This window comes from Rhodnius prolixus, unplaced genomic scaffold (genome assembly GCF_049639745.1).
Source record: "Rhodnius prolixus isolate KJV_2025 unplaced genomic scaffold, Rpr scaffold_7, whole genome shotgun sequence".
Lineage (NCBI taxonomy): Eukaryota > Metazoa > Arthropoda > Insecta > Hemiptera > Reduviidae > Rhodnius > Rhodnius prolixus.
In genome coordinates, this window is record NW_027411582.1 from 12513057 (window position 1) to 12540359 (window position 27303).

At 29.5% G+C, this 27303-nt stretch overlaps 2 protein-coding genes and 1 long non-coding RNA gene across 10 annotated transcripts; 1 reads left to right on the top strand and 2 right to left on the bottom strand.

The window, feature by feature from the left end:
- Positions 1 to 57: 57 nt before the first annotated feature.
- Positions 58 to 4103, bottom strand: Ssl1 (general transcription factor IIH subunit 2 Ssl1). The gene is made up of 7 exons (XM_074114117.1): positions 3897 to 4103; positions 3614 to 3815; positions 3086 to 3175; positions 2695 to 2910; positions 2315 to 2574; positions 905 to 1148; positions 58 to 372 (listed from the first exon to the last, which is right to left on the bottom strand). The coding sequence occupies exons 1-7, from the start codon at positions 3956 to 3958 to the stop codon at positions 244 to 246; spliced, it is 1203 nt and encodes a 400-aa protein (XP_073970218.1). The 5' UTR covers positions 3959 to 4103; the 3' UTR covers positions 58 to 243.
- Chro (chromodomain-containing protein chromator) lies at positions 3071 to 24394 on the top strand. Of its 7 annotated transcripts, none has more exons than XM_074114104.1 (26): positions 3071 to 3209; positions 5520 to 5628; positions 5849 to 6220; positions 6420 to 6617; positions 8037 to 8188; positions 8284 to 8326; positions 8403 to 8501; positions 9530 to 9606; positions 10360 to 10500; positions 11808 to 11929; positions 12219 to 12386; positions 12485 to 12576; positions 13829 to 13951; positions 14975 to 15198; positions 15283 to 15536; positions 16304 to 16450; positions 16804 to 16888; positions 18279 to 18405; positions 18495 to 18602; positions 19363 to 19547; positions 19642 to 19739; positions 20919 to 21030; positions 21978 to 22154; positions 22249 to 22408; positions 22765 to 22858; positions 22973 to 24394. In XM_074114104.1, exons 2-26 carry the CDS (start codon positions 5607 to 5609, stop codon positions 22995 to 22997), a joined length of 3405 nt encoding a protein of 1134 aa, XP_073970205.1. In that variant the 5' UTR covers positions 3071 to 3209; positions 5520 to 5606; the 3' UTR covers positions 22998 to 24394. The 7 variants fall into 7 exon arrangements, with proteins under 7 accessions (XP_073970205.1, XP_073970204.1, XP_073970208.1 ...); XM_074114103.1 differs by lacking the exon at positions 3071 to 3209 and adding an exon at positions 4453 to 4646; XM_074114107.1 differs by lacking the exon at positions 3071 to 3209 and adding an exon at positions 4902 to 5025 and having other exon boundaries at positions 22765 to 22874.
- LOC141447006 (uncharacterized) lies at positions 23751 to 26015 on the bottom strand. Of its 2 annotated transcripts, none has more exons than XR_012454061.1 (4): positions 25395 to 26015; positions 25137 to 25205; positions 24891 to 25051; positions 23751 to 24660 (listed from the first exon to the last, which is right to left on the bottom strand). It is a non-coding gene; the product is annotated as an uncharacterized lncRNA (long non-coding RNA). The 2 variants fall into 2 exon arrangements; XR_012454062.1 differs by having other exon boundaries at positions 25124 to 25205.
- Between the last annotated feature and the right edge of the window lie 1288 nt (positions 26016 to 27303).

Consider the following 27303-nt stretch of genomic DNA (forward strand, 5'->3'; position numbering starts at 1 on the left):
TACAAAAAATTTTACTTAAAAGTTTTCAATCTGTTAAGAAAATTTAAAAAGAGGAAATTAAATTTTAATAACCATTTTATGATTTTTTTATTCTTTAAATATATATGTATAAAAATATAAATAAAAATTACACATTCAGTTTTCTTACAATGAAAATAAAATACATTTTTAATGTAAGACGCCACTTTTAACAATTAAACAGTTTCTACTAGTAAAAAAAAAAAAATCTAAAAGTGATATATCTCACATGTCCATTACATTCTGGAATGTTTTTTGGTTAGTCGCACAGCCTGGGCAAGTGTGTAGCGTATCGTGAATAAACATGTCACAATCTAAACAGAAAACTTGAGTACATGTTTCACATTTATAAATCTGAAAAAGAAAAAACAATAATTACTAGTAATTTAATTTCAATAGCTGCTTGCAAATAGTTCATTTGAAATTGATATTGGACAGTTTGATTATTAATAGAACAACCGAGAGAGGTGATAGTGACTTTCCTCTATTTCATTTTAAAGTTCCTATATGTAGCATTATCGAAGAGAATTCGAGTTGCTAAAATTCCGATTTCGAAGATAATGGCGTTCTAGGATGAGAAAACTTCCTCTTTTGTCAGGTTTTACGCGACAACTGTGACCTTCGAGGAGCCACAGTTAATTAATGCCTCAATACTTCATATCGATTAAATAATAAATAAAACCAATAATGCCTGTGGAATTTAATAGTCGCTGAATCTAAATGCCTATGTAGTGAGTAAAATACAAAAGAGTAAATTATTCTTCATTTTAACTGAAAAGAGAAAGTTTGTATTTCCACTGTTTAATCGATGAATGAGAAATTTATAAAACCTCACATCTCTTAATTTATAAATATCTAGAAAATTCATTACAAGTTAACAACTTACCTGTTTATCAATTTCCTTGAAGTCTACCCGACAAGCAAAACAACACTTTGAAACATCGACAGGAATAGGCGTAAAAGGGCCTACAGGAAACAGATGATGGTATGATCTTGCTAAGTGTGGAGCGCTTACTAAGGTCAAACCACAAACTTTACATTCAACTGGAAGTTCACAATATTTACTTCGACATTGAGGGCAAAGGTAGCCGCCGCCTTCTAACTTACCACGGGCCTCACTTTCAAGATGGCTATAAAATGAGAGTAAACATTATTTAATTTTTTTTTTCTTTTACAAGGGTAAACAAAGTATGTGCATTTTTAATAATGTTAACAAAAATGCTGCCCTACTTTGCAGGATTCTATTTCAATATTTACTTTATGTTGCTAATGAAGGAGTGTAGTACAATTTTAAGGGAATGAAAAAGACTGAGGACGCAACCTTGTCAATATCCCAATCATAAATCTGAGATCTTTGATTTTATCTGGCGTAGCCCTCATGTTAGTAACATCTCTGACAGGTTGCATACTTTCACCCATCAGAGTAATCAGATAGTTCGAAGATTTCGACTTTACTTTCGTTAGCGTATCGCATTACACTTCCATAAAACTCAGCCCTTAACATTATAATCCACCTACATTGAAGCACTTTTTATGATGCAAAAGTTATACATATTCTATTTTACCTTTCATTCATTTTGGAGTTAGCGGATAATACAGTAGAGAAACCACTTCTGGAATAAGTGCCCGAGAACTTGGAATTGAATTCATTCAACAGCTTCTCGTACGTCTCATCAGCGATATATGGTCTTCCTGAACCTTTGTTTCGTTCAAAGGTCGCATCACCATTATTAAATTTTCCCTATGAAGTACGCTAACCCTCCAATTTCACATAGTAGCTTCGGCAGTTGTACATGCTCCCCCCCATCCTATAGACAAAATACTTACTTCACCATCCAGATTATAAAAAAATATATATTAACTACTACCTGAAAGGGCTACAGTTTGGGTATTCTAAAGTCCTGAGATTCATATAATATCGAGTAAGTAATTAATATAATACGAGTTTGTCGGCTGAAACTCCTTTCCATCCTAGACTGTCAGTTTAATCCACTCTGCCGCCACAATGTATCCTAAAATCCTTCTATTCCATACAGGCACAAAAGAATAAAACATATCCTTCTCAAAATTTCCTGCATTCTGTATCCTTCACATCTTAAGCTTTCCGCATAGCATTGTTATGAAGGTTATAATGTATTGTTCACTGGCACTTCATGTTTGTTAATAACCATATGTTTATGGGCTTTAAGATTCATAGAAGTAAAGAATATGATTTATTTTTCTAAAAGAAAATTGCCTAAAAATGCACGTACTTTGCTCCCTTAAGAAATAAATAACAGGAAATTATTTAGCGTACCACATGCACATTGCCAAAGCGGTAGTTTTCTCATCTGTAGGCCCATGATGAGGAAATCCCATTTTAATGAGAGCATTATCTGAAGCGTTTGATGACGCAGCAGCCGGCGGAAACACATGTTCATGAAGCAAATGTTTAAAATGTAAATCGTCCAATACTACAGAATATACTCCACCCGTGCTATGACATAGATGTCTGCATAGGCGAACTTCAGCACCAATCCCAATTACGGAAACTCGTATTCCACAGTTTTTCAAAGCCTAAAATGGAAGAAATCTGAATATTTAGAAGAAACAGATTAAGCGTTGAAGAAGCATAAGTTTCCAAATACGTGACAGTTTATTTTTATCTTTATTGGATAATTGATTTATTATACATACTTGGATGGTTGTATTGATGTCTCCAGGATCACAGGTAGTAAGGCTACCCATAATAATTAATACTTCTCTAATAGCGTGAGTTGGCATATGTTTCAACGAAGATAAAGCTAATTCAAGACCATTTTGTAATGATGGTTCACCACTGCAACTTGATTGCGTATAATTCGCTTTAAGAACTTCTAAATGCTTTTTACTATTGCCTGTAAGATCTGACATCTGTAATTTAAATTTCAGATGTATAAATACTCAAATCCACGGATAATCATTTCAATAATTAAAAATAACTGTACAATTTATGTGATAAATTTGTTTCCATAGTGTAAGAAAAAGTTGAATATCATTCTGAAAAAAGTATCTGTTCATGAAAACATTTAGAAGAGAGAATTATTACCTTTTCTGCCCTTTTATTTCTGGTTAAAATGAAACCTAATTGACTTAAAGGGCTTTCATACAAGAATTCTTCAATAAATTCTTCCAATAACTGCAATAAATATTTGAGATTATTGTCTTAATTGGTAAGAAGATTTTCTTAAGTAACTTATAATTATCTACAATAATTTGTAATTTTTTCGCCTCTCTTAAGAAGTCCCAGATATTTCTTATTGAATCATAGTTCTGAGGACTCAATGAAGAAGCTCACAAGTAATGCTGCCCATAGAATGTTTTACCAAGGGCCTCAACAACTGTCCGGTGATGGCCAGAGTCTGATTCAACAGAACACTATCCAGCTTAGTTTGATATTCAATGCCGATTGTGGTCATTACCCCAATAACTAAATACAGGAAAACTTCAAATTATGCCTTTAAAAAAGCTATTATCTAAAAGATTAGAATCTCCATTTCGATCATTACACTACTAGCACAACTATAATTTCAGATTCAAAAATCTACAAGTATGATATTAATTCCAGAGACTTCACCTTAGAGGTACAACTTTGTCGAGTTGGTTTTAAATCTTGATCCAACATAGCCTCCGATCCATCTAAAATTATGTACATATGCCTCATCATACCCAAACGAGTATGGCCTTTTCTTTCTAGCTGCGCTTTACGTTTCGCACGTTGAATAATTTCATGTACTGAAGCTTCCACATTTCCTTTTTCATCTTCCTGAATTGCTTCCCTAAATTTTAAAGCACACGTTTGAATAGTAGTAAAAATTTGGTTTTAATGAAAATTATAAAATTGAAAAATATCTACTAACCAAGTTTTTTCGTAACCTGTTTCCCAACGATATTCTTTAAAATCTTCACCATCTTCTGTCATTCTAGAAGATACTTTTTTTTTTTTAAAGAAAATAATAAAATGTTTCAAATTATTTTTACTTCTCAGAATCTACCTGGAAAGGTTATTATTGTATCGATCTTAACCTTCCAAGTAACCTCATTTTTCTCTTTTTAGGCTTATTGTGGGTACTTTCTAGAAAAAAGGTTAGTGCAAATAAAAAGTGATTAGCTATTGTTTAGCAACTCGAGAACAAAAGTGATTTTTGAAGCAATGCGACTTTAAAAAGTGGACTCGTAAAAATATAATCTTTTTTTTTATTGAAATCTCCAATTTACTAGTTTACTTTAGAATCCCAGGGAAACTATAAGTTACATAGATTAATGAATACTATTATTTGCTTTATATGTTTACAATCATAAATTATAAGAACATCATCGAATTTGTTTTTGTGTTGATCGTCAGAAGCAGAAATAACAAGGAAACCGTAAATTGAATATTTAGTTTGTTTTTTAATAATTGTTTTAATTACCATTTAAGTTCATAATTTCAGTATTACATTATTAAAATTGCCTATTTAATGCTAAATCTAATTAGTGAATGCCAATTTTTAATAATTTCTCTTATAAATAAAAATATACATTATATGAGTTAATTATTTATAAACATTTTAATGAAGAGAAAACAAACATATTTGCTGTGCAAGATAGTTACCTGGAAGGAAATTAAGGTAAATAATTTTAACTTCCCAAAGTAAGCGAATTAGTTTCCAGTTCAATTTAATTTTTTTGTTTTAAAGTTCTTTCCAATTCCTTATTTATTTGATTTAAGCAGTTTTTAAAAAATGTAATTAAAGAAGTTTCTGGTCGCAATAAGTGTGTACGTCCTATTTGAACATGCTTTTCAAGTTTTTAAACTGGTTTTGATCCTGGAACTAGTGAAATTTTAGACGTATTAAATTTCCCGCTTTTCCGATTAAGCAAATACGAACATAAACCTAGAGTGCGCTTTAGCGCAGCGCTGGCATCGTTTGATATGACGCTTTCGACGTCCATTTTGCTTTACTCGAAGAACTTGTGTATACTGCGAAAACAACTTTTCGTTTTAACGTAAGTTTATAAGGCGGTTAAATTAATTCTATGTTTACATAAATCAGAGTCGTAGTAAAAATAAAATTCACAAAACATTTTTGAAAAATCATTTTAACAAAATATGCTTTATTATTATTAGTTGTAATATCCAATTTCAGTGCCCCTAGTGAGACTATAGTAAAAAGTAAATTATGCTGAATAGGTAGACATGTATGTGTGTAGCGGGAATCGACTTATTGTGATGTTTTGTGATAACTGTAAACGAAAGTTGATATGAAAATCGTAATTTGATTATATTGTGATTTTGACTTATATGTTTTTAAAGTGGTTTTAATGTTTATTTTACAAATCAACGCAGTAGTTAAATCATATGTGCAAATATGTCAGGTTGCCCTTTGCAGTTGTATTAGTCATTGAAAGTTGGCAACCATTCTAGAAATTTTGAATTGAAGTTTGGTTTTACTTAATATCATAATGAAGTTTGTGATAAGGCGTATTATTTTCTTTTACAGTAGGGGAGGAATAACAGTTTCATTTCTAGGGAGTATTGGAAGATTCTTGCTAATGATATTTTGAAGTTTGTTGGGAAATAAACAAAAATGGATACTGAACCAGATATTGGTAAATATAACTATTTTATTTAGACTTTTTTTTTTAAACGTAAATTATGTTTTTAAAAAAAACGTTTTTTTTGTTAGTTTTTTTTTTTTTAAAAAAGGTAACCTTAAATTACGTTCAAAATGTAATTTTTACTAATCATTTCAGTGTAATAAAATAAATCTTGTGTATACAAGTATATTTTACTATACTTCCAAATATTAATTTTCCGTTTTTAAAAAAGCCCCAGAGCTTCTCAGTCAACCAGAAGGAGATACAGGAATTTTTGAAAGCTCAGTACCAGATGATCAACCAGTTAATTCGAAACCTGATGAATCCGAAGAACCACCTCCTCCACTAGAAGAACCAACTGAAAAAAATGTATCAGATCCTGAAATTAATTTAACCGAAGTTAAAGAACAAATGTTAAAAGAAGTTGAAGAAATGAAAAATAGTGATATGTCGCATTTAGAGGTATCTCAAGTAGTTAGTGCCGTGGAAATTGAAAAGTTACTAGATCATAAAGACACCACTACCACTAATAATAAGAAGTTGAATGATATTGACGATAACTTATACGATACCAATCCTCAGGTCATTATTGAAGATATGAAAGGTGAGTTTTATCACGTTCTTTGAATTCTAAAAAGAAATTCTAAAATAAATAAAGGAATAGTAAATTGGATGGTAGAGTGATATAAATTAATCTACATTTTCAGTTGGGATAAAATTTTACTAGTAGTGCAACCATTATTACACTTAGATTTATCACAGTGAAGTTTATAGAGTGAAATAATTTATAAATCACTTTTCAGCTGCTTTGGATGAACTCAGGGAGCTGGATATCCTTGTTTGTGGTGGTTGCCATACAGTGTTTCATTTTATTGAAGATTTTAATAAACATAAGCCTACTTGTCGTCGTAAATCTGCCTTTCATGGAAATATTGCTGAAACTAAACCACAAGTTTGGGCTTTTTTACTTTGGAAGAATGCACAGACTAAAATGAACAAACGTAAGTGATTAGTTCTTTTCTACAAAAATGAATGTAAACATGACTTTTTTAGTTCTGAATTTTAACAATTCATTTAATTCTCGTTAATGTTATAAATTCGTGAAAAACAACGAAATGCTTTCAAAGATTCTAACAAGTCTTTTTAGATGTAAGGCACTAAAGTAACTTAAAACGATTTTTTTTTTTTTAAATTGTTGGAACTAAACTTGAACATGTTTGCTACATATGTTCATTGTCTCCCAATCTAAAAAATGTGTTGAAAAAAAAAACTAAGACGTTTTGATAGTTGGCTTTCGGCATAATAGTTGCATTAAGTGGAAATGTGCTCTCCATCTGGTATTTTTTTTTTCACTTTGTCTTCTTGAAAGAATATTGCGATCGTGTCAAATTTTCAAAATTGGGTTTTCTAAAAAAAAAATGTTTTTTACACAAGGTGTTACTGAACAAAAGTCGAAAGCTGAGACTTTTTATTTCCCGTTTTTTGGTACTCCTGTCTGTTGGTATTAACGTTTCGGTCAAAATTCGTTAAAGGACGTGAGATTTTGATGTATGGAATTTTTTTATTTTTACAAAATCTCTTGATGGTTTTTTAAATCTGCATAAACTAAGCCTCACATTTATTATAAACTTTAGCGTTTCCCCAAAACGATGCTCATTTTAACAATTCTTTATTATTAAATTTAAAGCATAGACGAACAGCAATACTGATGAAAATCTGCATATCGGAAATGATAGGTGTTTTATTGGGTAAGCTTCTGAGAATTTGTAACTATTCTGAAAAACAGCTTGAAATAAACCTGATATTCTAACTATATCGTTTTAAAGATTAGGTTTTTCTTGAAAAATAAGGGGATTATAAAAGTTAGGATTGATCTATGGATCCAAGTAAAGAAGAGAATTCATTATCAGAAATTTGTAACTACAGTTTCTGTCTGTGATTTATACGTGTATATTTGTTCATTTATTTCTAAAATATTTGTATATCAGAAAATATTTATTAGGCAAAAAACACACATCTATCTCTTAGTATTCATTTTTTTTTTAAAAAAGTGTTTTAATCCGTAAAATCGCTTATTCATATAAAACTAACAGAAAGCATTTGACCAAATAATTATTTTTATAGCCGTCTGATGATATTAAAAAAAACAAAAAAAAAACAAAGTAGAATCTACTAATAATAATATTGTCTGATTAACAATTGAGAAAAAAAGTAATTTTTCTTTTTCTTTGAGATGCTGTAATAAAATGTTGCTAAATTCTCATTTTATGACATTTATTTACTTTAGAAATCATCTCAGATCCCCTCAGTAATTTAATGAAATGAATGGTAAAAATAAAATTTTACCGAAAAAAATATCCCTGCTTTATTTGTGATTATAAATAATGCAGTACACATTCTTGACCATTTGTTTGTTCCAGAAGGCCTTCCTATTGAGGAAAGTGCATGGAAGTTGTACCAAAAATGGTGCAAAATGCCAGAGAGAATAAGAAATGCTTGGGTGGCAGCCGGAGAGACTGTCATGAACTTCAGCAATTTTGGTTTCAATAAAACAATAGATAATTCTTTAAAGGTAAAAAAATATTATTTGACGCTCTCCTAGAGATTATTATTATTTTTTTTTTCTATTGGGTTAAAATTACGCACATAATTTGTATCTATTTGTAGCTTAGAAAAGGTGATAAAGGAGATTCGCTTGATTTATCAGAAGGTAAGCTCCATTTTAGTTACATACGACATTTTGCCAATGTTAAACAATTGTTTGAATTAGGATTGTTTTCTGTTAGATGACGAAAGGAAGCCGGTTGTAATGAGGAAGTTGGTCCACAGGGATCATCATGGTGAAATAAAAGAAATTAGACCACCCGCTACAATTAATAAAAAAAGTATGTTAAACTATATACATATATGTATATTTCTTAAAGAGTTTGATACAATGAAAAAGTCCTTTTAAGATTTTATTACTTAAGGATGATTAAGAAATTGAATGGGTATCCCAGTTAAAATTATAAATTTATTATTGGAAATAATAACATAATAAATTTCAGCCAACTGTATTTATTTTTTAAAATTTAAAGAATTTAAAATTTACTTTTTAACATTAAAGGCAATCAAGAAGAAGTGAATAAAAGTATTTTGTAAATAATTTTTAATTTAATAGTAAGTAAAGAGTACTCTTGAAAAAAATAAACAAAAATAACAAAATACTATAAGGAAATTCACCAAAAGCACGTTTTAAGAAAATATCCTTTTATTCAGAAAAACGGTTTGGAAAGTCCACGTGTCATACCCATAAAACTTACATCATAATGTTTATATTTACTAGCGTCAAAATTGAAAGATAAAAAGAATATTCTAAACAGCAATTCTTTCCCTCTGTTATATTCAAATGATTTTGCATTATGTTGAATTTTTTGGGGGGTATTAATAACCACTTTTTGATATGGTAGAAAACAGACTTTTAAAAAGCAACATAAAACTAAGAACTTTTAAATAATAAATAGCTTATTTTCTATTACAGTAAGTTATTAGATGTGAACATAAATGAATAAATACATAAAGTTTAATAGTACTGTAGCAGTGCTTGGTTTTTTTTTAATGATCACTTCTTCCCAAATTTTGAGTAATTCAACTAGAAGTGTACGAGTTAAAAAAAAATTTTTGGCCATCCAGGTTTTGTAATAAGTGAATAAATGAACTAATATTTCACCAAATTTATTGTTCCTTTTTGGAGCGTCATTGTGTGGGGTGTGATAATAATGATGTCAAATAATACATATTATTGATCGACATTGAAACATGGCCTAATCTGGGACTCTAAATCCCAAAAATTCAATATTTAACAATCAAGAAGTAGAATACTGAATCTCGAGAGTGTATAGTATTTTTAAACAGTTTTTAATTTTATTTTTAGAATATGATGAAATTGAGAATATACGAAACCAACTTGAAGACGGAGATAGCTCTCAGGATAAGGACATTGAAATTGTGGTAAATACACGATGTTATTTATCTATTAACATTTTGGCTTATTTTAAATCAATTTGTTCAGCCAGGTAGTCAACCAGCAAGTGGAGTGGTGCGAGTAGTAGTTACTCCATTTAAGTACTGAAATCTGAGTTTTTTTTTCTATTTACTCCTTCTTGCACTTCGACTTCGTGTCGAAAAGTTTGGCATGTAGAGAAAGATTAACTTTTAAGACCTACACCATACAATCAGATTTCCAAGAATAATTAAAACTATTGACTATTGTAATAAGGGTTGATCGTCTAAAATTGCAACATGAGAGGAGGTACCAGTAAAACACAAATCAGATACGTGTAAATCGCTTACAAAAAGCATAAAACAAAAACAGGTAGTTGGGTGCATAGCATCGTTAAAGCATTCTGAAACTAGTCACAAGCTGTTACATAGTTCTAAACTATCAACTGTATTCTATTATTCATTAACTTCTAGTATAGTTCTGAGAAATAATAATGCCCCCACTTATAGTTTAAATAAAAACGGATTTTTAATGAAAATTTTAACAGCTTCAATAAATAATGATATTAAGATTTTGTCGAAGTAAAAATTTTGTTTAATGTTGGTACTACAAACAACATCCCGTCAAGCACTATTTTAAAATTCTCTGTTCAATATTTTTTTTCTTGTAGCAGTAAGAAAAAAAAAAATTAGTACATTAAATACAACTTTTACTTTTAAACAAAACAAACAAAAATTAAATCAAATTCGAGTGTTCAACAGAAAGGAGAAATCGCGGATGCCACTCAATTATGTGAAATGAAATTATTGGAGAACCCAAGGCGGTACAATTTTAGGAAGAAAGAGCAAATTTTGAAAAATGAGCATGAGACACGGGTGGTCAAATCAAGAAAAAAGAAAAAAGTGAATTATATATTAATATTATTTTTTAATTTTATTTTTATTATTTAAAAAAGCAATTTGTTATATTAAATTAAATTGGGAAAAAATCATAAATAGGTTATTGTCCCTATTTCATTTAAAGTATGCAACCAAATTTAGAATCGGGGTCTCTGTAGGTTATCTTTGATTTTCTTTTACTTATTTATGAAGAAAAGTGAAAAAAAAAACTATTTCGGCAACAGGTAGTTCTATGTACAGATAGGGTGTTAGATATTCCTATAGGGATGTTATACCCAAGAATATCTTTTCTTTTTTTTTTGTTATTTTAGGTATTAACGTAAATGATATGTCTCTCCTTGTTGAAAATATTGTATACTGGTTATATTGTCTCAGCATGTTTAAGACGGCAGTGCTCAGAAATTACTAATTAATAATGAAATAAAAATGAATCATGATAAATCAATAATGAAATTATGGTTTACAATCGGCATTCTTGTCAGATTTTTTATTGACATAATACATGAACTATGTATGCATCTTTAGACTGAACGAAGCAACTAAATAACTAAAGCAAATAAATCAGCAAATAAATCACGTATTATCACAAAAGCAGACTGCAATTTAATCTCTTAAAAACGTTTTGGTAGTAAGAATTCATTAAAAATTAAATTTAAAAAAGGCTTAAGTAAACAGTTTTTTCAGCCCGATAAGTGCAGTTGTAAAAATTGGTTGTAAAATGTTTTTCTTAAAAAAATAAAAATTAAATAAGTTTGATAATTTTGTATTTAACTATTAATCAATTTATTATTTTCAGAAAATCCATAAATTGCTGATTTAATAAAGATAGTATTTAATAAATTTGTATAATACTTTTTGTTAATTAAAATTATAAGCTTAATGTTATAAAATATGTTTTTTTTTTTTTTTTTTTTTTTTTTAAAGGAATAGTAAAGTGAAAAATGATTTTTTAACTTAATATTTCAGTAATTTTTCTCGTTATTTCTTGCCAAGTGTTCATTTGTGTAAAAGATATATTTATTTTGACGTTGAAATTTTTTATTTTTATGATGTATTTTTAAAAAACTTTTAACATAAATCAAATTGTCGAGATTCCCCCTAGAAATATTTAAGCTACATTTAAATTAATTATGTCAATTATTATGACATTAGTTGTAAAGAAGAACAATCGACATCCTTCTTAATTTCATTTATTTATATGTGTAAAGTATCTTTCTGATAAAAAACAAAAAACATTTCAAAAGATCAACTTTTTGAGCTGAAAGAAGTTCTTACTGAAAGCCAAAAGACAATGTTTTTCTTGATTATAGACAAAGGATGGAGAAAGTTCTTTTCAAGAAGAGGAATTTGTAGTAGAAAAGATAGTTTCGAGGAGATTTAATCCAAGAAAAAAACAATACGAATATCTACTAAAATGGGAAGGGTATCCATCGTAAGTATTTAAAATTGCAAAAAAAAGTTAACCTGTATGAATAATTATTTCATTTAAAAAAACATATGATACATATTTTAAAACAAAAAATCACGTGTGCTGATGTTTTAATTTGAAGTTTTTTTTTTAACTTCCCGGTGTATAAAAATGTTTTGCTATTCATGTTATCTCGTTTTACACGAAATATTTCAAATACAGATTTTTGTATATAATAATTCATATTGGGGTTTTTATTTGAAAAAGTTTTTTGTAGTTTTGAATACAAAGAAATATTTATTTTGTGATATAGGGAACAAAACACTTGGGAGCCAGCAGAAAATTTAGAAGCTTGTCAACATTTATTAAAGGCTTTTGAAGAAAATTTATCGAAACAATCAGTAAATAAATCAAAACCATTAGCTAGAAAGAACGAACACGGTATGAATCAAGCAGGACCAAGTGGCTTAAATTCATTTGGGTAAATTTTTTGAAAATAGTTTTATTTCTTTTTTCTTCTTTTTATTTTGATTAATTGAATAAAATTCACAATTAATGTAGGTAAACTGTTAATTTTAGGAGACCAATTAGGTATAGTAAACAGAAAGCTTTAAGTCAAGTAAAACAATGGTGCGGATCAATTAAACCAGATGACAATGAATTGGAATCTTGTAAGTAATCTATAAATTTTCGCTAATTTTATTTCTTTTTCCTTTTTTATTTAAATAATTTAATAGGACTCTTGTTAACTTTCTTAAAGAGTACATCTCTTCAAATTGATTCTTGAAAGTACATACTGAAAGTGTCGATTTTTAAAAAATTTCATGGACATAACTTTAAAAGTTTAAAAAGTGAGTGAAATTTGCTGATTTCCATCGAGTTTTTTGATAGTTTGTATCATTTGGTTCCATATTTCATATTTATTAAAAACATTTAAAATTATAAGTGAAATAGAAAATGGTTTGATTCGTACTTGTATTTTAAATCATCTATTATTTAAAGTTCAAAATCTATTAAGAGTCAGAATCAAGATTGTCCTCAATTGCAGTAATAAATCTCTTTTGTCTTCTTATGATTAGTAGAGAATTATATAATTTTTCTTAATCTGCAATTTGGGTTTTTTCGTTTGATCTGTAGAGAGAGATGCCATTAATTTCTGTACTTATACAAAAATCAGCGGGTTTGCACTATTGCATTGATTTGATTGACTCAGATTACTTATCAATTATCAATGGTACTTATTGAGGAAGGCTTGATGACTAACATTAGCCAACGAGTTATCAATAATTTCCTTCCCCAGCTTCAGTAGAACTAACTTGCTTTACTATCACAACCTCTCAAAAACCTTTGCTGCTCTTCTAGTATTTCAGTTTCATCAATAGTATGCTTCATCCTTTAGTGCTATGTAATCAACGCGAGCACATTGGAGGACTATTACTGATCACATGTGCCACTATTTGTTCTCTGCCACGTTTATGGAAGTGAGATCCATCTCCTGCTAAATTCCTGGCCACTCCGAAAACACACGTTAACAGAGCGAAATTTAAATTGAACTTTGAAGTACTTGAGCACATCTTTATCGAAAATAAACTTATTAAATTTGGGGGCCTTCTTAAAATGGAATACGTCTACCCACTCGTCAAATGCTGTCTCTTGATTTCTAGCATTTCTTATAAATAGGATACGGCCATCTATATATCATCTATATATTTCAAAGTATTCTACCCACTCGTCAAATGCTGTCTCTTGATTTCTAGCATTTCTTATAAATAGGATACGGCCATCTATATATCATCTATATATTTCAAAGTATTCTGGAAAGTTATTATTATTATTATTATTAAATAATTTCATAAATATATTCCTCCCCCTCCATCTATACAAACATTTTTGATATACCAACTTGTGCAAAAAAAATTTCAGTGAAAAGAAGGATGCCAGGATCTGATTCCGATGAAGAAGATGATCCATATTTGAAGAGGATTAAACTTGAAAAAGAAACTGACAGTGAAGACAGTTTAGGAGGGAGAATAGTATATTCTAAAAGTAAGATTTATCATTGTTATGCTAGTTTTAAGAAAAGTTTACCAAATCATTTGATTACAATATCAAATATCACTTTACAAGAAAATGAAAGAAATTTTGGAAAGTTGTTATATATGTTTATTTTTAGATGTTGTGCTTGCTAGGAGTTAATTTTTATTTGCAAAGATCTTATTGTTTCCAATATTCCAAACCGAACATTTAATTTAACTGCAAACGCCTTTTAAATATTAAGCCACAAACATATTCTAAGGTACTCGTTTTGTCACTTTCTGCACATTGTTCTTCCCTTATACTTCCTGAAAGTGAAATATTTCAGTTGATAGTGTTGCCAACTTAATAGTTCAATTTTTTGATCTCCAAACAAGATAATTTTGCTAATTCCATTAAGGACGGATAAATATATCTTGTAGTTCTTAAAAAAAAAGATCATCAATTTTATTGTAGTTATATATATCTTCGCTATATTGATTTGCAACATGCTGAGTTAAAATAGCTGAGAAACTTGTTAAAATATGATCAACTTACCTTGATCTAATTAACATATTACAGTTGCTGATTCTAAGACGATAACTTTATATTTTGCTGAATTTTAGATATGTGCAGCTAAAGAATACAAAGATGCTTTAGATGGTGTCACTAACAAAATTTATTTATTAATTATTTAAGCTTTGTACTTGAAATTTAAATTTTAAACTTGTTTCCAACTCATGTTTTTTTTTTTAATTATTTATATTTGGCAGCTTGTTCAAATGTCAGAAATACTTCTAGTTTACTTTCTGTCTCACACATTTTGCCGAACATTAATTGTGTCTGTCGACATTCTTTCTTGAAGTTTTAGCAGTGAATGAACGATTGGCACGCACATTGTTTCTATTTTTCCTTTTATATATATTGAAAATGATATTGGTGCCATTGCCTTCCTTAAATAAATTCATTGAAATAAAGTTATTGTCCCTTGATACAGTTTGCCTCAATCGACAGGATTATCAACAGGATGTGTTTTTTTTTTTTTTTTTTTGTTAGATGGCACCAGCGGTATAATAAAACGTCCAGGTCGGGGACGTCCGGCTAATCCAAATAGAACGCGAGTAGCTAATGGGGCTGCTGCTGGTGATAATCTAGCTGTTGCTCTTGGGCTAGAATCTGATGGTGATGAAGCAGAAACAGCGAAGAAATCACCCTTAGATCTGTTAAGAAGACCTTTAGTCAAGAGTACGACTTCAACATTAAGCCCTGCCAATCAACAGGTATGAAAAATACGTAATAACTGTTATAGTTTTGTTAATATTCTTTTTCTTTCTTTTCACATAAATTATTTTTTAAATTTGCAGGTATTAGTTGCTAATGCCAAAGGTGTGGTTAAAGTAGATCCTGCTCAGGTGCCGAATCTATCATCAGGAGTGTACATAATGTCCAATAAATCTGGTATTATCAAATTAGATTCTGTGTCTCCATCTAAGGCATTATCCTTAAAACAAGGTGTACCAGTCAGAGAAGTACCTCCTTCTTCGTTACCACCAGCAACAAAACAATCAGGATCCGGAAGTGTAGTTATGGTTAGACAACAAGCTGGCGCAACTCCTAGGCAAGTTATAAGAAATGACATTATGGAATAATCTGGTTTATAAAACAATTTTTTTTATAAAATTGGGTTTCATCTTTAAGAAGCTAAAAGATCACCAAAATTGGTTTTGGATTTTAATTTCTCTTAGTAAAATAAATTTGTATGTTGCTTTTAAATTCTTATTTGGCTTTTCTTTGCCTTGTTTTTTTATTATTCGGTTACAAACATTTCGACCGCCAGTAGATTTTTTCCCTTAATAGTAACATATGTTCTCTTCGTCATGTTATTTTATAAATTTGCCTTTTTGTTCTTTTTTAATACCTATAATTAGAGGTAATACATTTTTATATACAAAATACTCACACGTTCTCGCATTAGCTTAGTAACCGAATGGAGACCAAACAAGAGTTGGTATCCATTAGTTAATCAGCAGCTGTCAACCAATCTTGAACGATCGAGATTATGCAGTTAAATGGTAACGAGCCAACGGTACTAGAGACTGCGAGGAGGGTTAGTCGGGAGTGTTCTGAATGAGAGTTAACGAATTGAAGGATTGAAAGGGAAGTTAATTTAATTTCCTTAAATTATTAGTTAAAAATTTAAAAAAGAACTCCTAGATGGTTAGGTTCTTATTCTTATTACAAAAATCGTTTGGAAATTAATAAGACAAATAAAAAAATCATGATCTAAAAGCAATGTCAAATTTATTGCAAAAATCCTAGAATATGAAGGAGCAAAAATCGCATTCTTCAAATCGCAACAAATTTTAGATCAAATGTTAAAAACAGGTCTGGAGTAATGAGGAAGAATCAAGTCTCAGGAGTGGATGTTCCTGGTAGGCCGCAAGTTGCTGCTTCACCGCAGAATATTGTGAAAGGTCCTGGCCGCCCTCCTAGACCTCAGTCCAACATAAGGATTAACCATCCAAGTACCAGGTAATCTTGATCATTATTTTTACAAAGCTTTATATGATGAACAACTTATTTAAGGGGAGGATTGGTATTTCATTAGCGGATTTAGTGTTATGATCGTGAACTTGTAAGTGTGAAAAAAATGTTAACAGAAAGTAAGTGCTTCCGCCCTGTCCACGATACCTAATTTGGTAGTTCATGGTTAAGCCCGATGAAAAATCAGCGAACTTTGAAAGAATTTAAAATTATTTTATTAATAATTTGACAATATTTACTTAATGATTTCAAAAGTTTGATCCAATAAAAAAGTTTAGCTTGAAATTTCTATTTACTATCGATTATTTCCATTTACTATTGATTATTCTTTCATTCGATAGATTAATTCACAGTGGCTCATCTAGAAGTAACATAACAATAAACCACCCAGGAAGGCCGCCGAGATTACCTATTAGACAAGATAACGTAAGTATACTCCTGAATCATTTAGTTTTTATTACTTTATTGATTTATGTTTTGTAATTAGCTTACAAATCAGAGCCAGTTTCATCAGTTGAAAATTGAAGTAGAAAAGTAATAAGTTTACCTACACTCTTTTGTACATTTGTATAAGTTGAAAATTTAATTATTCGAAACAAATTTTATATCTTTAGATTTCACTAAATATCTGTAATTAAGTAGGTTAATTTCCAGTGAAGTTAGAGCCATAAACCTGTTATCTCTAGCTGATATTTTTTACATTTCATAATGATTTGTTCTTCGGAATCTACATTATATAAATTAAATTGTCTCAGGCCGTGAATTAATCTTAACGTGCAGATAGTCCAACCACTCTTTTTAGTAAAATCTTAATCTGGTTTTGATTGATTTTAAAAAAAAAATCCCTTTGGGCTTTGAGTGTTCTCCATTTGTTAACAAATGTAGTACATATTAAATTCAGTGTAGAAATCTACCTGTGATGCATATTTCTTTTTGGATTCCTTCTTGATCAATCTGTTACTTAAATATATCCACGAATTTCAGCATAAGTTTTCACCATGCTAAGCTTGTCTTTTGTTCCCTTACCAAATCTCCATACTCTCAAGTGGCTTACACTCTAGCTGTTCAAATTTATATGGTCTATGAGTTCCAATGAGTTTTGACTGTCAGTACCTATTTGAAGATCGCTTATGTGACTATTTAGTAGTTAATAGTGTTGAAAAAGTAGAAAAAAATTCTGCAATACAAAACAGACGAGAAAGTAGGAATTATGTGAAGGTAAACCTCACTCAATTTTAATCTGTAAAACACAGAATTAGAATTAATGCAAACCTTAAGCTCTCTGTGAAAATAGAATAATTTGAATCAGCTTCAGAGTGATCTATTAATCTTTTAACCTGTATTGGTTGAAAGTCGGAAAAAGTTATGTTAAAAGAAATGTGACAGAATTAAAAGACGTAAATGTTAGCAAGAAATCAGATTTGCAAATGATGTTAGAGAACTGGTAAGCTTGTAAGAAAGCTTCCTCTTCTCCAAAAATGAATGTAGAAGATCCTTAACATTCAACTCAATAATTTTTTATTTATTTTATTTTTTGCAAGAAGTTGTTAGAGGGCACATTTCTTAAAAAGTAACTGATTCTTATGTAATGGTAGAAATTCGGTAGATTCTGCGAAAAGAATATTATAAAAGGTTTTTAATATTCCTATTGATAAATTGTTTTTTTTTTTTGTTCAAAGTTGACTTCAAGGGCAATAAAATTGCCAGAGTTAAAACCTTTTTATTCAAAGATTATATTGTATTTCCAGTAGAATTTTATTTTAATTAATTTTATCTAACTTTACAAAACGTATGTAACAAACCACTTTTATCATAGGAAATTGAAAGGCGAGTATTGGGCCCTAAAGTCACCAATACAAGTAGAGGAGGATTTTCAAGAGGCGGATATCGAGGAGGACGAGGAGGCGGCGGTGGCGGTATTTTAGCAAGAGCTGCAAATGCAGGTTTGTGATTTTTGTTTAATACACAAATCATATCAATTTTTAATTATTAATAAATAAATATAAATTATACAATTTTAACATATTTTCAGATTTAGAATTAAATAAAAATAAACCTAGTATGGATAATGATATGCCAGATTTTAGTCAGCCTCCTTCACCAGCCTCAGATCTTGGCGAACCTGATGACTTCCCAGTTGGTGAGCATTTCTCTGAAATCAGATAACAAGAAAGAAAAAACGTGATTGTTTACGTTTGTATTTCAACTTTAAAGAAAATCGTTTTAGCAGTTGTTAAGGAAATCCCCCACAAAAAAAAACAAAAATCTCTTCTATAAAACCATACTTCCATTTTTATCGATTACTTTATATTTATCGATTTTCAATCGTTAGAATTTACGTTAAAATATAGGAATAAATCTATTGTATATTGATTGATGAAGGGCATATTTTTTGGGTAGATTTTTATTTCCATTCCAAGAATACTAAGTTCCTTTTTAATAAACTGAAGAAAGCGTATCAAAGAAAAGTAATATTCCTTTTAGATTTTAAAGCATTTAAAGCGTGCATTTAGATGCGAAATTGGAAAAAATGGTAAGGTCAGATTTCGAAGAATGCACATGGAGATTTACAAGAGTTTGTTATATTATCATGCGAAGGAATGTTTCACGCATTTATTGCATGAAAATTATTTTAAGAATTTTTCTATGAAACTGGGCATCACACTTCTGAAAAAAAAAAAAAAACAGTTTTATTGCAGTGATTCATGGAATCTTATTAATTCGTATTAAAAAGTCCGAAGTTTAAAAACAAGGAGAGTTTTTAGGAGAAAGAAAATTTAGAATTTACCTTTTGAGAGTTATAGAGAAAGAAAGTTCGTTTAATCACAATAGATTTTTTTCTCTTTATAATCAAGAATTATTTTGTTTTAAATCTGATTATTAATTTTTTTTTTTTTAAGACTTGCCACCATTGGAACCAGATAGTCCGCCCAGACCTTTGACACTTTGTCCAGAAACTGGGAAGGTTCTATTGAAAGCGGAAGGTGAAAAAACTCCAGAACCTTCACCACCGCCTTCGCCAACACCACAATCTCAAACAACAACAAAATCGGAACAAGTTATCATAAAAACAGAAATAGAAAAGGTAATTTCATATCAATAAGTAGATTGGTATATCTTCAATTATTTTTGACCAAATTGAGAAATTAATATTTTTATCTCGTTTTCTCATATTTTAGGATGAGACAATTCTTTCTAAAGAAGCTAATGTAAAAACTCAACAGCAAGATGTAGCAACATCGAAAGAAGCATTAATCAAGAAAACACTTAAACCTGGGTTAATATTTTTTAATAATAAATTAATTTTGAAAAAAATTAGATATATTAATAATTAGTGCTTTAAATGCAAATTATCAACCATTTCAGTTAGAAAGCTTGAATACAGTATTGTCTCGGATGATTTATTTTATTAATTTCCAATTTTTTCGTTTCGAAAAAATAGGGGTTCATCATTAGTCTGAAAGCTGAATTAAAAAGGTTTTAGGAATGTCTACAATATTATTCAGTTACCATAGTACATTGAAAGGTTACATAGAGGTTAATTTATAAGAACGGACAGGTATTATGTACCTTTTACTAAACATCAAGTATAGTCATTTATTACTATTTGGTTCAAATCAAAACTTTCCATTTCAAACATTACACTCAAAAAACGAATGCTGTAAAATCAAAAATTTTATTTTAAAAAAACATTTAACATTAGCGGTTAACATTTTATTGTTAAATTCTCAAATGTTAACCAAATGAAGTCATTAAGAGGTTGAGTGAAATTTAGCTGATTATGCACTTCGAGATATTTCTTTAGTGTAGAAATTAATAAAACAAACTAATCGAGACTGTATTCAGCCTTTTTAACTGGTATCATCTGTAAGAACTGTCTATGTAACATGTCCAGCATTTATTAAAAGCAGTTTAAAAATGTTTGTAAATGCTCAACCTTAAGATTATATTTTGGGCTGCGCTAAAGACGATGCGTTATTAACTTTTTTTTTAATTTAGGGCTTTAGGGAGGTGGTTTGGTTTTCCTTGAATTCGTCACTTTAGTATGATCCTGTCAAAAATGTAATTACGGAAATTAGATGAGCTGTTGAAATTCCTAATTTGAAGAATATTACCTGACCAGTATTTTGAACCTCTTAACTTTTTCATACAAGTTTTCGTATTCCGTCTTGCTGATGGCCGATCGTTTTTCTTTTAAATTATTATTTTTTTAATTATTGCCATTTTAAGGAAAGCAACTAACTTTCAGTAAAAATCTAAACCTGAACAAAATTTATGAGATATAAGATCAAGACATTTTTTTTTTTTTTTTTTTTTTTTTTTTTTTTTTTTTTTTTTTGGGGGGGGGCGTGCAGATTAGCCAAAGACATCATCTTAGAAAAGATCTTTCATTTCTGATTTGTTTACTTTGTATTTTATGTTATTTGATAATTAATTTATGTAATTTTTTTTTCAGAGCTATGGGATCTGTCATGGTTTCACCAAAAAAAGTTCTTCCAGATATTGAAGAAGAAAATGATAACGATGATTTAGTTACCATCACAGGAGATGATGGTATGATTTACAAGGTACGATACGTAATAATTTAGTATTTTTTGCAGTAGGTTAAGGTTCCTGATGTGATATGATAAAATCGGTGATATATTTTCCAGTTCCTTAACTGGAAAGCAAGCCTTCTATCTTCTGAAGGGCAAGTTTGAAAGTATCGGTTGCGCTAAAGTATCCATTAGCTACTTCTATATCTTTTTTTGTTTCCAACACCTCCTAAGTGTAAATCAATATGTATATTTTTTTCCCCGCTGCATCAATTTTTTTTTTCTGTTGGAACTACATGATGTAAGCATATCACGTTGAGATCGCATAGCTTCGATATGTTCAAACGATCAGCCGTTTCATAGCCATGCGTGCAAAGAAACCGGGACTCATTTAAAAGAGTTTTTTCAGCTAAGTCTTCTAATTTCAGTCGACTCACTCTAATGCTACTGTTAAATGCAGAATGATTTGGCATTAATTAATAACAACATGGAGTGCGAGTCAAATGGCTATCCGCACTTCGAAAACTCACTTCCGCTAACTTACCAAAAACTTTAAACTACCTGGAGATCAGATTTTTAATGCAGTACAAGATTCAGTGCCGCAATTGTAGCTTACTGAATACTAATCGACTCCCTTGTGTACTTAACTTTATCCTACTTCATTGCATCTCTGTATTGATGTAGGAAACACATTTTCCTATACCATTTTCTTTCTGTATTCCGACTGGAGAAACAACGTTAATAAATACGCTTATTGTTGCAAGATGTTTAAATGTATCACGCCATTACATTTCGAAATTTTTGAACTGTATCAGGTCATTTCAAATTAAAAACATAAAGTTTCCCAAAATTTCCTTGGATAAATTAATTATTTTTATCTATAAATACTGATATAGATCGATTTTACTAACATTTAAGAATATAGGTCTGATGAAGTATTTAAATTCATGAAAGACTAAGTTTTTAAAACAAATTCATAGGTTAGCAGGACGGAGTTAAATCAAACACTTATGGCGCAACAAGGCGAGGATGGTCAGGTAACTGTGTACATACAAGGAGAAGATGGTGATGCCGTATTAACGCTTGATCCAAGTACGTTTGAGGATGATGGGACTGCTGCAGCTGCAGCGGATTCCTTTGTACAGCCTTTTAGACAGGTATGCAGGAAAAATAATAATTTATCCAATAAATAATAATTTATTTATAGTAATAATAAAATGGCAGTAAAGCAACATCAAATTTCTACAATAGGTAGCCGCTGCAACTGGAGCCAATGCAACCACTGCTTCGGAAATGTATGTTAAAGAAGCTGAAGAGGCCGGACAAATGGTTGTTGGCATCCAAGATGGAGATGGTGACGATGGGCAAGTTGTGGCCCAGTTAGTGGAGGCTGGTGAACCTGCTCCTGGAGGTAAGTCAATCTATTATAAAAACACTTTGTTTCAGCGAACATTATAATAATTAGACATTAAACAAGGATTTTTTGTTTAAAGTTAGTAGTATCATTGAGAACTAGAATATTTCGGTTGGATATTCTAATTTTTTTTAATGAATCAATTAAATTATGTTACCCAACCTTCTTAATAATTAATCTGCAATATTTAATTGCTAGCGGTTTACAAAAAAGAATACTTATTTCTTTAAACTTGTATATAAATTGCTCCTTGGAGGGCAGGTTCGGGTACTGGTCATGAGTTTGGATTAGAACGTGGGTAAACCCCAGTTCCGTCTCACATACTGTTAAAAAACAAAAAACAAAATTTTCAGGTGGTCCAAGGAGAGTTGTATTATTGTTACCAGACGGTAATTTGATGGTTACAGAAGTTGACGAAGAACAGTATGCTGCTTTAGAATTGGACAAGTAATAATTTCAAAAAGTTAATTTTTTCAAAAATTAATATTAAATGGAATTATATCTACAATTTTAATTTATTAAGGCGTTCATTATTTTAATTTTTTATTTTTATTTTTTTAGGATAAGAACGGCAGACGCACCCTGAAAATTGTTATTAAAAATCGCGTCAAAAAACTTTACATTCACATAAAAATAAAAAGAAGTTTTTAGTGTAATAAATATTTGTTGGGGAAAAAAAGCAAAAATAATAATTGTATATAGAAAGAAAAAGCTTAGATTCAAAACTTAAATTATTTTTTCATATTTGTAAATATAATTAATTTTTCTTTCTTTTTTCTTTTTTTTTTAATTAATTTTAAATTTAATTATAGACATGTTTACTTTTTTGTATTCCTGAAGAATTCAATAAAGTAAAGTGTTTTGGGTTACATTTGTATATTTGAAATATAGAATATTTGTAAATAAAATATATAATTTGTAATATATATACGTATAAATTTTTTTTTTTTCCAAATTTGGCAAAATTGCAATAAAAAGTTTGCCGCAAATTTTATGTTTCAGCGCAAATTTTGTTATTTGGATTTTAAATTGTGAAAGTGGATCAAATATTAACAACTATGCTCATTAAAGTCACTGTTGATGTACATAATATAATCCAATATTCGTTGTTTTTGAATTTCGTGTTTAGATAATGTTTTAAATAGTGGTTAGATGGTGTCAGGATAATACCTGTGATATCTCGGCTAATTTCTTGCTTTAATTTTAGTATTTCGATCTATTTCGTACAAAAAACCCTATTTTGTCCTTACACAAGGAGCAGGTTAACTCATATTAGATCTATTAAATAGATAAATTAGAATTACATAAATTGCCCTATTATCCATCCCTTTTTACGGGCTAATTGCATGAACTTTTATTCTTTCATGATCTTTTTTTCAGAATAAATAGAAAGTCTTAATGTGAACGTTTTACTAAGCTATCGGTTAAAATTGTTCCAAGATTTCTATGTAATATATAGATTTTAATCAAAAATGGTTTATTGTCATATTCGAATCACTTCCTTAACATATTCTGTATTATTAGATTTGCTGTTCCCCTCTCACTCACGCTTCTGATATTTTCTACTGACCTTAGTCAATAAATGAATATAATAATAATATAATTAATTGTTCCTCTTATTCGTTCGATTAGTGTCTCCTTTGTTTCCTTTTACAATATTTGATCCGATTCTTTATTTCCACAGCTTTTCTTGTAGTCCCCTCTTGGTCGCCCGTCTTCGTCCATAATCTACGAGCATTGGACAGTCTCCTTCTCAACCTTTTTGAACTACTAATTCTCATCTCTTTAGTTCTTCGGTAAGGTATGAAAACCATTGCAGCAATAAACAATTTATATTTAAACAAAATACATTTTTTGAGCGCTAAAACAGTTTCATTGTTAGTAACTATGGGAATAGGTCCTTCCAACAAGTTACTCAGCTTTAAAGTAAAAAGTCGTGTTTGTATTTGATCTACTTTCCCAATAGTTATTAAGCAGTTTTTCCCCACCCCCAAAAAAATCTCCATTGCACCATATATTTAAGAAGTACAATATTGTTTTTAATGTGTAACAATTTTAATTAAAAAAATTAAGTCAAAACAAAAATGTCAATTTTTTGTTTCGATATGTTTTTTAAACTTTCTTGTATATATATACATATAGCAGTCTTGAATTAATATATGATTATTTCAAATACTTCTTGTTTTATTCATTCTATTTATTTTAACCGATATATTTGATTTCCTTTTAAATTTTGTTTGTGTATTGCACTAAAAAAAGTACAAGCTGCATTTAATTATGTATATAAATGAATTTGCATAAACATAAAAAAGAAATACACAAAAAATTGCAGTTTTACTAAATTTCGATTGGATTTTTGCATAAAACTTCAACAAAGGAAGGACATGTAAATTATTCCTGGCTACAACAGCAATTGTCACTAATCTCTCCTGCCTCGTGACTTCTTCAAAAATAATTTTTCAGTATCTTTTTTACTAACCTCAGTTCCTTTGTTCTGATTGACATCCACGTTTTCAGAACTTTAAGCTTTTACAAGATGCAGAACAGATTTTGAGTTGGAAATTTATACCATCCTTCAAAGAATGCAGTTCAATACCCAGACAGATAAAACGTAAGTTTCTCCCTACAGCAATACTGAAACTAAAGGAAAGAGTGTGTGAACATTTAATGTCATTCTTTTACAACAGTTCTCGACTTGGTTATAAATAGTACCGTTTTGACGTACTCAAAATACCAAAACGAATTTTGTGTAGAAGTGTAATGTTCCTTTATTAGATTAAACTCGAGCCTGGACCTGCACCGAAACAGTTCATTAAAAAGAGTAGATGCCAACCCTCTCTCCCAAGAGTTTCCTTAATTAAATTGTCTTTGAAACATTTCTTAAATTAATCTAGCCAACACTATTGCAATAAGGACAAAAAATTGAAAAGAAATCATTGGAGTAATCTTCGAAAAAATATATTTAAAAAAAAAAATTGCTTACTGCGGTTTGTTCACTCCATTTTTAAACACACCAGTTTCAAAAACAACTTTCTATAAAACGGATATTTCCGGTCTAAACTCGACATAGTAATTTTGACATTATTACGATACTTATTTACTTATTATGAGCAAGTCAATTACGATACTAAAACTTTGAGAATAAAAACTGTGTGTCAGTTCCGAGATATAAGAGTCATATCAACTTTTAGGATTTACGACCAGGAAATAATACGTTATGAACGTAAAGTAGTATCTATTTTTGGATATGATATTATTTCATTACAATGCATTCATTAGAATTTTTGTTTTCTAGTGGCATTGTCACTTGTTTTCATTGAGAGTGTAAATAAAAATAAAATAAATGTACCACCACTCTAATGAGTTCCGTTTACCAGTTATGAAGAGTAGAATGTTATGTAATCTGAGCACGCTCTTGTTTACAGTTTCACACAGTCCATTTGGAAAGTGGGCGAATCACTTTATAGTTCTAGGTTTTTTTTCACAGCCGGTAAGAGCTTAATTCAGTATTTAATTCCTGTTACATCTTTCAGTATTACACAAGTTTGTAAGGTTTTGAATAATTCTATTTCCTACAAGTTTGCAGTGAGTAAATTTTAATAGTTTTAACACATTATTTATTCATTCGTTATTTTAAAAGTATCTACATCATCATATTGTTATACACTACAACTAATTCATCTTTATTAATTTTAGCCGTGTCTAAAGAGAAGAACATGTCTGATGGAAATGTATTGAATGCATTTTTCTGGTTAATAATATTAGTAGTATTATCTTGGTGGATTGCTTCATTCTGTTTTGTTCCTTATGTGATTGTAAGTGTATTGACACCATGTATCTCTGGATTGAAACAGCTTTCCGATGTTTTATTGGCTGGAATAATGCTACCGTATAAATGCTCTGATAATATGATTCACCGCAGGTCTTACAATTCAATTTAAGTAAGTATTCTTAGATTTTTTTTTTTTAATAATTGATAATTTTTTTATACACTTGAGAAATACATTTTTAGTTATGATAAGAAAAGATGATTAGAGCAAAAAGCGATGATTCATCAAATTCTTAACGGACAAGCAGATGGCATTTATTTTTTTTTATCATTTTTCTTCCCTCTAGCTCATTGACAAATTGGTCATAAGCGTCTAGATGGCGTTTATAACTCTTATTTTAATTCGTTACTAGTACTTTCTCTTCTTTTTCTCTCGTTTAAAAAAAAAATAATAATAATTTTCAATCATATAGGATGAATCTCATAAACAGAATTTTTGTTAGTACATGTGGTAAATTTAATAAAATCTATTTACAATTTCAGGATCTTCATTTAATGGCCCTTTTTAAATATAAGTATTAAATGTATTATGTATAAATATATATTAATAAATATATGATAAAGTGCTAACACCTATTTCCAAAAATGTTATAAACCAGACGAAAAGTTTTCACTTTAATGGGTAAGAAATTGGATACAAACAACATCAGCATTATAAAAATTAAAAAACTTTAAAGGAATTTAATTTTCGATTAAATCCAATATGAATGAACTTTATCTTAATGGTCTGATTTTTAATAGTAAATTCTGTAGTTTTTTAGGGAAAGTGCTTGTTTTTTTTTAAATTAGGGTCAGGTTTTTAATAATTTAGAAAGATTTTCAACGTTTCAACGTTTTCAGCGTATGTTTAATGTGTATATAAAAACATCTATATATATTAAACATGTCCACATTGCTATTGTATTCAATTGTATAATTATACGTATATTTAAAAATGTAAAACACTGCTGGATCAAAGATATTACATCGCTGCTAAGATTAATTTAGTCTATATAATAATCTTTGTATATTAAAAATGAAGGTACTGAACCAAACTTATTGCATTTAAAACATTTGAATGACA